This window comes from Antechinus flavipes, chromosome 1 (assembly GCF_016432865.1).
Source record: "Antechinus flavipes isolate AdamAnt ecotype Samford, QLD, Australia chromosome 1, AdamAnt_v2, whole genome shotgun sequence".
In the NCBI taxonomy this organism is placed as follows: Eukaryota; Metazoa; Chordata; class Mammalia; order Dasyuromorphia; family Dasyuridae; genus Antechinus; species Antechinus flavipes.
The window spans coordinates 671,907,962-671,919,806 of record NC_067398.1 but is presented as its reverse complement, the minus strand read 5'-3'; the positions used below and the strand labels follow the sequence as shown (position 1 = coordinate 671,919,806).

The window sequence follows — 11,845 nt, the reverse complement described above, 5'->3', positions numbered from 1 at the left end:
TTATATATATGGCATGTACTATATATTATAATATATTTTATACATTATATATAACATGTACTATGTATTTTAATATATGTGTATTTGTATGCATTATATATAACATGTACTGTGTATTATAATATATGTATATTTGTATCATTATATATAATGTGCATTTGTCTATTATATGTGTATGTGTGTTTGTATGCATTATATAATGTATGTGTGTTATAATATATGTGTATGTATTTGTATACATTATATATACATATATATATATATATATATATATATATATAGAGAGAGAGAGAGAGAGAGAGAGAGAGAGAGAGAGAGAGAGAGAGATAGCATGTACTATGTATTATAATATATTTTTATACATTATATATAACATGTACTATGTATTTTAATATATGTGTATTTGTATGCATTATATATAACATGTACAGTGTATTATAATATATGTATATTTGTATACATTATATATAACGTGCATTTGTCTATTATATGTGTATGTGTGTTTGTATGCATTATATAATGTATGTGTGTTATAATATATGTGTATGTATTTGTATACATTATATATATATATATATATATATATATATATATATATATATATATAGAGAGAGAGAGAGAGAGAGAGAGAGAGATAGCATGTACTATGTATTATAATATATTTTATACATTATATATAACATGTATTCTGTATTTTAACATATGTGTATTTATATGCATTGTATATAACATGTACTGTGTATTATAATATATGTATGTTTGTATACATGATATATAACATGTATGTGTCTATTATATGTGTGTGTATTTGTATGCATTATATAATGTATGTGTGTATTATAATATATGTGTATGTATTTGTATACATTATATATAGCATGTACTATGTATTATAATATATTTTTATACATTATATAACATGTACTATGTATTTTAATATATATGTATTTGTATATGTTATATATAAATGTATGTGTCTATTATATATATGTGTGTGTATTTGTATGCATTATATATAGCATGTACTATGTATTATAATATATTTTTATACATTATATATAACATGTACTATGTACATTATATATGTATTTGTATACATGATATATAACATGTATGTGTCTATTATATGTGTATGTGTATTTGTATGCATTATATAATGTATGTGTGTATTATATGTGTATGTATTTGTATACATTATATATATATATATATAGCATGTACTATGTATTATAATATATTTTTATACATTATATATAACACGTACTATACATATATGTTCTAATATGTATGTATTTGTATACATTATATATAACATACACATGCATATTATAATATATGTGCACGTGTATTTGTATGCATTATATAACACATGTGTGTATTATAATATACGTGTATGTGTATTTGTGTATATATATAACATGTACATGTGTATTATAATACATACCCTCGTAGCTATATGTATATGTATATGTGCATATCTATTGGCCATACACATATACATACATACATAGAGGGAATACCAAAGGAAACTATTAAGACTTAAAAGTATGCTAATTAACTATATATCCATGTGTTTACTATTTAATATTTATGCCGAATGTATTTTTATATGTCCTTATTACAATGTAAATTCATTTTGAGAAAGAACTGTTTCATTTTTTGTACGTCTCTCCACTGTGCTTAACATTGTTTAGCATATATTAAGTAGGTGCTTAATAAATCCTGATTGATTGATTGATTCTCATTCATCTTCTGCAGTTTGGGTCCATGTTTTTCCATATAATCTCAGTCAACCTGAGAAACAGTTTGGGCTACTGGTTGGGAACTTAGAAGTCCAATCCTCAGATATTGGATGCAGGAGAAGACTAGGTAAGTCACAGCTAGACTCAATGATACCAAAATTTCTTTCTGAAGCCTGGGAAGACTTCTATGAACTGATGCTGAGTGAAGTGAGCAGAACCAAGAGAGCCATGGTACACAGTCACAAGATTATGTGGTGATCAATTGTGATGAATTTGGCTCTTTTCAACAATGAAGTGATTCAAGGCAATTCCAATAAACTTGGGATGGAGAGAACCATCTGCAAAAAGAGAGAGTACTATGGAGACTGAATGTGGATCAAAGCTTAGAATTTTCTTTTTCTTTTTGAGGCAATTGGGGATAAGTGACTTGCCCAGGTTCACACAGGCAGGAAGTGTTAAGTGTCTGAGACCACATTTGAATTCAAGTTCTCCTGACTTCAGGGCTGAATTCCACTGTGCCACCTAATTGCTCCAAAGCTAAGTATTTTCACCTTTTGATGTTGTTTGCTTGTTTTATTTATTTTTCTTTCTCTTGCTTTTTCCCCTTTTGATCTGATTTGTCGTGTACAGTATGAATATAGAAATATGTTTAGAAAAAAAGAGAGGGAAAAAATTTTGAGACACAAGGTTTTGCAAAGGTGAATGTTGAAAACTATGTTTGTATGGATTTGGAAAAATAAGATACTACTGAAAATAAAGAAAAGAAAAATAGGATTTCCTTTCAGTTGTACATCTGGGATGATCCCGTGCATATGCTAGAGATCTCCTTGGGGCTCTTTTTAAAACACTGAATATCAGTTTCAATTGATCAAGGATGGAGAGAAGCAGCTACAGCCAAAGAAAGAACACTGGGAAATGAATATAAACTGCTTGCATTTTGTTTTTCTTCCTGGGTTATTTATACCTTCTGAATCCAACTCTTCCTGTGCAACAAGAGAACTTTTTGGTACTGCACACGTATATTGTATCTAGGATATACTGTAACCTATTTAACATGTAAAGGACTGCTTGCCATCTGAGGGAGGGGGTGGAGGGAGGGAGGGGAAAAATCAGAACAGAAGTGAGTGCAAGGGATAATGTTGTAAAAAATGACCCTGGCATGGGTTCTGTCAATAAAAAGTTATTTAAAAATAAATAAATAAAACACTGAATATTTCCCTCCAGTAGAAAGTAAGCTCCTTGAGGGTAGGGGCATTCTCATTCTGGTCCATGTGTTCCATATATTTTGCTCAGAGGGTGGCCCATGGCAGACACTTAATACACACTTCTTGATTAGTTGGATATAAATAACTGTTTTGCTTAATACAATTTACATTTAAATTAGTTGATTCAGTGCATAATTAATTGATTTTAATGCTTTTTCAGTTCCTCACTCTGAATTTCCCATTAGGATTCTTATTCCCTTCATTCTTTTCCAGTTTTCCTCGTGTGTCTTAAGTTAGCATATGTTCTATTCTGCTTTTTTTTTTTTTTTTTTTCTATTTTCATCATTTAAAAAAGTTCCAGTTCTTTTCATTTCTGGTACTTCTCCATTTTAATTATTTTATAGTGTTTCAGCACAACAATGGACCTTAGAGGCTATCTAAGCTAACCACCACACCTCCATTTTACAGATGAGGAAACTGATATCCAGATTTGTCTGGAATCACACAGCTAAAAAGTGTCTGCCAAATGCATAGCTGGTGGACTTCATGTGGCTCATAACACTCTCAAGTGAAGCTCACACCAGATTAAAATGTATTTCCTATCTGATTTTAATGATGTCAATGTATTAATTTTTTTTAAAAAAGAGGAAATATGTAAATGTATATGATTTTCTAAGTCAAAATCAGGCCACTAGGATCCCTGCATGCAGTTGGGTAGCTTCCATTTTTATTTGAAGTAAACTCCTCTACATTACATCAGGCCTACTACCTTAGATGTACTAATGCAACATTTGGTTGTCCCTCTGTCACTCCTCAGCCTTACTACATGACCAGCCCATCTATTTTTCTGGAGCGTTATGCCCTTGACATCCCTTATATTTCTCCTCTAATGCCTCCTTGTGGTATGGAGGCAACCCTGGATTCTGAAATTGATGCCATCAGAACATAAACGACAGCCAGCTCCTGTTTTGTTGGTTTAGTTCAGGGGTCCTCAAACTTTTTAAATAGGGGGCCAGTTCACTGTCCCTCAGACCATTGGAGGTCCGGACTATAGTAAAAACCAAAACTTTGTTTTGTGGGCCTTTAAATAAAGAAACTTCACAGACCTGGGTGAGGGGGATAAACGTCCTCAGCTGCTGCATCTGGCCCGCAGGCCGTAGTTTGAGGACCCCTGGAGTTGGTTTTGTTGCTTCAGTTATGTCTGACTCTGTCATTGTAGTCTCTTTGTTGTCGAGTCATTTTTTGTACACATCCAACTCTTTGTGATCCCATTTGAGGTTTTCTTGATAAAAAAAACTGGAGTGGTCTGTCATTTCCTTTTTTTTTTTTTTTTTTGCTGAGGCAATTGGGGTTAAGTGACTTGCCCAGGGTCACACAGCTAAGACGTATTAAGTGTTTGAGGCTGGATTTGAATTGCCCTTTCCTTCTCTAGTTCAATTTACATATGAGGAATTGAGGCAAACAAGGTTAACTGATTTATCTGAGGTCACATACCTAGTAAGTGGATTTGAGGCTGAATTTGAATTCAGATCCTCCTGATTCTAAGGCTAGGACTCCAACCATTGTACTACCTAGCCACCCCCTCTCCCATGATCTGAGTTTATGGGATACACAAAGTGTACAAAGGGACATGCAGTCCTACATGCAGTTACAGAAAGTAATTTAAAAATTACAAAAGTAATTTAGTCTCAACCAAAGCTAGGTTAGATTCCAAATGGATGATCAGTATCTTACTCTGGGAGTCAGCCTGGATGGAGGGAGGTACAGGGCAAGCATTTATAAAGCACCTACTGTGTGCCAGGTTCTGCGCTAAGTGCTTCCCAAAAGGTTTGCTAGTTGTTGTCCTTCATTCCTGAAGAAGATCCATATGACATTATTATGTCATGTTGGGCACAAATGGTCCTGATCATCTCCAATAAAAATCTTCACAAATATAATCTCACTTGATGCTTGAGGTCCTGGAAATGGGATGTCAAGGGGAAAAAACTCCCGCCTGGAGACCAGGTTCTAATCCTGACGCTGGTATTGCTCTCCGAGGTGACTCCCTAGAAGGTAATTGCCCCTCTCTCCGACTCAGCTGGGAAATGAAAACCCTGAACTTCAGGTCCCTCCCGACATTCTGATTCAATATTTACATTTAGAGGAAAAACAAGGGGCCCTCCCTCTGTGAGTTCTGGAGGCAGGGGATTTGTGTAGGGATGCCTGTGGTCCATGTTCCCAATAATAAAGGCCATGACTGGGGAGGGGGAGAAGGAAGGGAGGGACAGGGCAGAAAAGTAGGGGATGAGAAAATGGAGTTCTTGGCAGGACGGTAATGCAGGCAAGTTTTCTGAGGTGCCGAGAGCTGGGGCCTCCCTGAGGCCTCCAAGGGCACTCAATCCCCAGCAGGCCGCTCTCCCCACAGGAGCTCCAGAGCCCGGCCCACCGTGCTTTGGGAGGCTTCCGTCATGTACTGGCAGCAGAGCCAGTCCTCGAGTCCGGCCGCCTCCCCGCTGCCCGCCAGCCGCTCGGCCAGCTCCAGGGGCAGCAGGGCCCGGTGGATGTCCAGCCAGGGCCCCGGGGGGAGGCCTTGGGCCTGCAGCTTGGGCCCGGGCCCCCACAGAATGGTCTGCAGGGCCACTCGGACCTGGGCCACGGGGGGCCGGCGGTCTGGCGCGGCCTGCAGCAAACGTGGGGTCAGGCGCGCCAGGGCCAGGGAGTAGGCCGAGCGGACTGGCAGCGGGGGAGCGGAGGACCCTCGGGCCTGGGCCAGTGCAGGGCCTTGGCCCAGCATCTCGTAGATGAGGAGGCCCAGCTGAAGTTCATCCTCCCGCGCTGGCAGCTGGGGCGCCAACGACCGTGCCCTGGCAAAGTTTGTGAGGAGCAGTTGGGGCAAGGCTCCTAGAGGCTGGCCCCGGGGCACGGCCAGCAGCAGGTTCTCGGGCCTCAGGTCCCCGTGACCCAGACTGTCCGAGTGCAGCTGCTTCAGGGCCCCACACAGCTGGAGCAGCAGGAGGCAGACCCGGCGCTCGTACCACCCTGGGTGGCTCCCATGCAGCTCCTCGTTGGCGCTGACCCAATTGGCCACAGTCTGGGTGGGCACCTCGGCCACCAGAGCCGCCGGCCCTTGCCACGGTGCCTCTGGCAGGCTCCCCGCGGGCAGCTGCCCACAGAGACTCTGCACATTAAAATGCGGCTTGAGCGTGGCCTGCAGGGCCAGCCCGGGGGGCTCGGCGTGGAGGGCTTCTGGGGTCCTGGACCACAGCTTGGGCACCTGGAGGCCGGAGGGACACAGGTCAGAAGTCAAGACTCATCCCTTCTTCTCCTGGCCGCTGCCCCAGGTTGCGTATGCTCTCGGGCTCCCCCCAGTGCAGAGGAAACGGGGCGCGGTCCTCCCTGATGTCTCTTTCCCTCTCCCTGTCTGGCCCACTTAGTCCAAGTCTCACCTCATCACTCTCTCCCCTCCCCGCTCACAATTCCCTCCCAAGGATTCTTCCCCCACAGCCCGTGCTCCCTTTGTCATAGACTCCCACAAACCCGGATCTGGCCTAGGGCCCGCCCTCTCTGGCCTGGTTTGGACTCTCCCCCACAATGGCCTACCGCCCCCCCAACCAGCCCGACAGAGCCCTTTCCCTCCGCCCCCATCTGCCCGGGAAGGATGACTTCCCCAAGCCTTGTGCCCCTTCTCTCGGCAGCAGGTACTCCCAGCTGCGACCCACGCCCGGTCCGCCGGGCACTCACCTTGGCAGCCAGGAGGTGCCAGGTGTCTTCGGTGATCCGAACCACCTTATAGTACCAGGCGTCCCCACTCTCCGCACAGGGCTCGCTGTCCAGCAGGCGGAAGCTCTGGCCCGGGCCCCCCCGACCGGGCCACGGCCCCGCCAGCCGGGCTCCAAGCTGCTTCTCGATGCAGCGCAGGGCGTCCAGCTGGCAGCCCCTCAGCACCTTGTACACCTCCTGGGGGCTGCCCAGGTCCTGGAAGAAATGGCCCAGCTCCCAGTCAGGGGTGGCGAAGGTCAGCCGGCGAGGGTCCGGCCCAGAGAGGGCCCCCCCCCGCCCGGGGGATCTCCTCCAGGCTCCGCGACTCCAGCAAGGGTTTCCTCAGTCTGTCCCAGGAGGCCTGGCCGGGGCCGGCCTGGTGCTCCCTCCGAGGAAGGGAACTGTAGCCATAGGACGAGTGAAGAGTCTTGCTCGTGGGAAGAGAGCGGGTCCGGCAGAGGGTCTTCTGGGGCAAGGGAGGGGGGGCGAGGCTGGTAGAGGACAGCCGGGATGTCCGTGGGCGGCAGGGTTTAGAGGGCAGCAAGTGGGCTCGCCCCTCTCCTGCAAAAGGACATAAGGATCACCGTCAGGTTTGGGGACAGAAAGGGACTACGGGGGCCTTTCCCGCCAGGATCAGCCGGGAGGGATGGGAGTCAGGAGAGCTGGCTCTAGTGTCACCTGGGGCATGGACGTCCCCTGACTTCTCTGGGACAAAAAATTTAAATTTAAATGACTTCTCTGGCTTTCAGGGGCTTCGTCAAGAAGGCAAAAAGATGGGTTGGGGTGCAATGGAATATGGATGTGGTGACAAAAGATCAGAACTTGAATCTGAGCTTTGTCTGGATGACATTGGGCAAGGAACTTAAACTCCTCATCTGTAACATAAAGGAGGGTTAAACTAGCTAGCTTCTAGACCGATGATCCTGTGATCCTGGGTCCCTTCCAGCTCTGGCATTTTAAAATTTGTGACTGGGTAAGTCTTCTTGCATATAGAAGCTCTGAATGTCAGAGCCAGGGAGATCCTTAGAACAGATAAGTTCAGAAGAGACTTAGAACCCAGGAGGTCAGAGCTGGGAGGGCCCTTAGAACCCAGGAGGTCAGAGCTGGGAGGGCCCTTAGAACCCAGGAGGTCAGGGCTGGGAGGGTCCTTAGAACCCAGGAGGTCAGGGCTGGGAGGGTCCTTAGAACCCAGGAGATCAGGGCTGGGAGGGCCCTTAGAACCCAGGAGATCAGGGCTGGGAGGGCCCTTAGAACCCAGGAGGTCAGGGCTGGGAGGGTCCTTAGAACCCAGGAGGTCAGGGCTGGGAGGGTCCTTAGAACCCAGGAGGTCAGGGCTGGGAGGGCCCTTAGAACCCAGGAGGTCAGGGCTGGGAGGGCCCTTAGAACCCGGGAGGTCAGGGCTGGGAGGGCCCTTAGAACCCAGGAGGTCAGGGCTGGGAGGGCCCTTAGAACCCAGGAGATCAGGGCTGGGAGGGCCCTTAGAACCCAGGAGGTCAGGGCTGGGAGGGCCCTTAGAACCCAGGAGGTGGGAGGGCCCTTAGAACCCAGGAGATCAGGGCTGGGAGGGCCCTTAGAACCCAGGAGATCAGGGCTGGGAGGGCCCTTAGAACCCAGGAGGTCAGGGCTGGGAGGGCCCTTAGAACCCAGGAGGTGGGAGGGCCCTTAGAACCCAGGAGGTCAGAGCTGGGAGGGCCCTTAGAACCCGGGAGGTCAGGGCTGGGAGGGTCCTTAGAACCCAGGAGGTCAGGGCTGGGAAAAACCTTACCATTGCCCAGTACAAACATTTCGTTTTACAATTGAGACAGCTAAGCCCCAAGAGAAAGCCTCCTAGTCTGTCTGGGCAGCTACCCCCCTCACTTTTGCTGTGCCCCCTTCCCGCCCCGAGCCCCGAGCCCCGGTGGTGGCTGACGGCGTGACTCTCCAGGCCGGCCTCACTCACCCAGGTTGCTATAAAGATAATGCAGTGAGGAGGAGGGGAGCTCTCTGCTGGGCGTGGCGTACAGCGGGCCGGAATCACTCATGCTTCTGGTGGCAAAGGGCTTCCTGTCAGAGAGGAAATACGAGTTTGTGTGCACAGGCTGTAAATGCCCAAAAGAAGAGCCAAAGGGCATCTGTGACCCTCCCAGGCCTCCAGCTTCCTCCTTCACAGAGCTGGGCCCAGCCCGAGGTCTCCGGCTCTGACCCGGGTTTCGGAACCGCCGCGGCTCCTACGTGCATCCCTCTGTGTGTGGGGAGCCCGCTTACACACGGGCAGTGCAGGGACGCTCCTAGTCCGCAGGCACAGATGCAGAAAAGCCCAGGATCGGACACTTTTTGCACAGAAAAGGGCGGGTCCCCGTAGGAGACTTAGTCCCGTCTGCGGCCTCCTGCCTTTGCTTGCATCCTTGCAGGAACGGAGCTCACGCTTTAGAATCGCCAGACCCTGTGCTGCCCAGTTCTGGCCCAGTTCCAGCAGCACCAGCAGCTTGAGCCCTGCCAGTCACCAGTCAGAGCCACTCCCTTCTCTGGACAGCAGGAGGGACGGGGCCTGAAGGGGCTGAAGGACGGAGGAAGCCCCCGGGCCCATGCCCGCTCCTTACTGACCAGGACTTCAGCCGCACTTTTGCCCCGTCTGAGGCCCATTTACTCCCTCATAAAGCGAGCTGGAGGGTCCAGAACATTTCGAAGCCTCGTCCGGTTCTATTTCTAGAGGAAGAGCGGGGTGCCTGCCCCTCCTCCGCCCCCCTCTCTGGGGGGCCGCAGCCCACCGCCCTCCATCCCTTCCTCTGCCCCCCTCCCCCAGACGTACCTGCCCAGCCCGGGCCTTGCCCAGATGAGCCGGACCCTGAGGGTCGCCCGGCGGAGGCAGCGGGAGATGTCGGGTCAGCCTCCACCCCTGGAGAAGAGGAAGCAGCAGAAGCAGTTACACCACAGGCCGGGGCCCTTGCGCAAACCTGGGGGCCCTCCTCCAGCCGTGGGCCCGAGCTGGGGCTGCAGCCCTGAAGGAGCCCCACCACGCCTCCTTCCCTGCTCCTCCTCCGAGAAAGCCGTGGGGGCTGGGGGGCAGCAGGCCTGGAGTCAGACACTCACCGGCTGTGTGAGCCTGGCCAGTCCCGATCTCTGCCTCAGTTTCCTAATTTGTAAAATGAGGATTTATAATGGCTCGTTTCCGGTAGTTGTCATGAAAATTAAATGAGATGATATTTGTAATAAGTATTTAGCACAGGGCCCGGCACAGAGCAAGGGCTTAATAAATGTGTGTTTTCTTCCCTAATTCTCATTGGCCAAGAAAGGAGTTTTAGGGTAAAATCATGAAATAGTTGAAATATTTCCATGAATGAATTCCAATTCCAACGAATGAAATGAATTCATAGTTGTACATTTGCATGAACATGTGATCCCATGAGCGTTTGCTTTTTTAGAACCAGAGAACAGTATACACGGCAACAACAAGATTATGCAATGATCAGTTCTGATGGCCGTGACTCTTCAACAATGAGATGATTCAGGCCCGTTCCAAGGATCATGTGATGGAGAGAGCCATTTGCACCCAGAGAGAGGCCTGTGGGGACTGAGTGTGGACCACAACATGGCATTCTCACTTTTTGTTGCTGTTCGCTTGCATTTTGTTTTCTTTCTCATTTTTTTCCTTTTTGATCTGATTTTTCTTGCGCAGCATGAGATTTGTGGAAATGTATATAGAGGAAATGCACCAGGATCGCTTGCTGACTGGGGGAGGGGTGGGGAGAAGGGAGGAAAAAAAATAGAATATAGGATTTTGTAGGGGTGAATGTCAAAAATTATCCATATATATATACATAGAAAATAAAAAGCTTTAAACATTTTTGTTTTTTTACATCTGGGGATGAATAAAGAGAAATGTATTTAGTGCTTATCCTGTGTAAAGCACTGGGGATACAAAAATAAAAAATAAATCTTTTCCCCCAAGGAACTTGCAATCTAATAGGAGGAACTACTATAGGGATTGGGGATCTCCAGATATTAGAATTTTGATTTGGAAAACTATAGGGATGTTGAATGGAAAGACGGTGGAATAGGTTGAAACATCCTCTCTAGTGGGATTATCCACCATGCAGTGAGGTGGTATGAGGTGACTGGTGCAAGCCAACAATTCCATTGTTCCTCTTTGATACTAAAGTCTTTTCTAGCTCTATACCAAAGATCTTATAGTTGGGAATGCAGTCTGTGGGTGAGCCTTTGGAAGTGCTAGGCGTCTAAGAGGAGGTGGAAGACGTGTGATGTTAGACCTTCCTTGGAGTGGAGTGGATGGGATGTCATTCCCTGACTTTGGTACATTTAGTTTCCACGGAAACAAGCAGTCCTTCTGGGTCACAAAGGCAAGAACCAAGGGAATCATACATCATAGTGATTATTGGAAGTTTTTTGGTTATTGAAGTGTTTTATTTTCAAAACATATGCAAGGATAACTTTTCAACATTGACCCTTGCAAAACCTTGTGTTCCAATTACCCCTTCCCTCCATCCCTGCCTCTAGATGGCAAATATATATATTTATATATGTAAATCCAATATAGACATACATATTTGTATAATTATCTTGCTGTACAAGAAAAATCAGATTAAAAAGGGGAAAAAATGAGAAAGAAAATAAAATTAAAAGAAGTGACAATTCTATGTTGTGATTCATACTCAGTTTCCACTCTCTGGGTGCAGATGGCTCTCTTCATCACAAGATCGTTAGAACTGATCTGAATCATCTCGTTGTTGAAGAGAGCCATGATCATCAGAATTGATCATTGTATAGTCTTATTGTTGCTGTGTACAATAATCTCCTGATTCTGCTCATTTCACTCAGACTCAGTTCATGTAAGTCTCTCCAGACCTCTCTAAAATCATCCTGCTGGTCATTCCTTACAGAACAATAATATTCCATTACATTCTATACCATAACTTGTTCAGCCATTCCCCAATTGATGGACTTCCACTCAGTTTCCAGTTTCTGGCCACTACAAAAAGTACCGCCACAAACATTTTTGCACATGTGGGTCCCTTTCCCTATTTCAAAGTTTTCATAATCCATAACCAAGACTGGGCAAGACCAAATCTGGACTTTGGCATTTAAAGAAAGCTGGGCCACCAGGACCTCAGGCAAGTCTGTTTATGAATATGTTCTTTTAAAAATTTTAATAATTATATCATC

At 46.1% G+C, this 11,845-nt stretch overlaps 1 protein-coding gene across 1 annotated transcript; it reads right to left on the bottom strand.

The window, feature by feature from the left end:
* Positions 1–3,652: 3,652 nt before the first annotated feature.
* PEAK3 (PEAK family member 3) lies at positions 3,653–11,304 on the bottom strand. The gene is given in 5 exon segments (XM_051972238.1): positions 3,653–6,200; positions 6,668–6,979; positions 6,981–7,246; positions 8,625–8,728; positions 9,474–11,304. Coding segments are annotated over 4 exon segments (1,539 nt in total). The 5' UTR covers positions 8,707–8,728; positions 9,474–11,304; the 3' UTR covers positions 3,653–5,321.
* Positions 11,305–11,845: the final 541 nt, after the last annotated feature.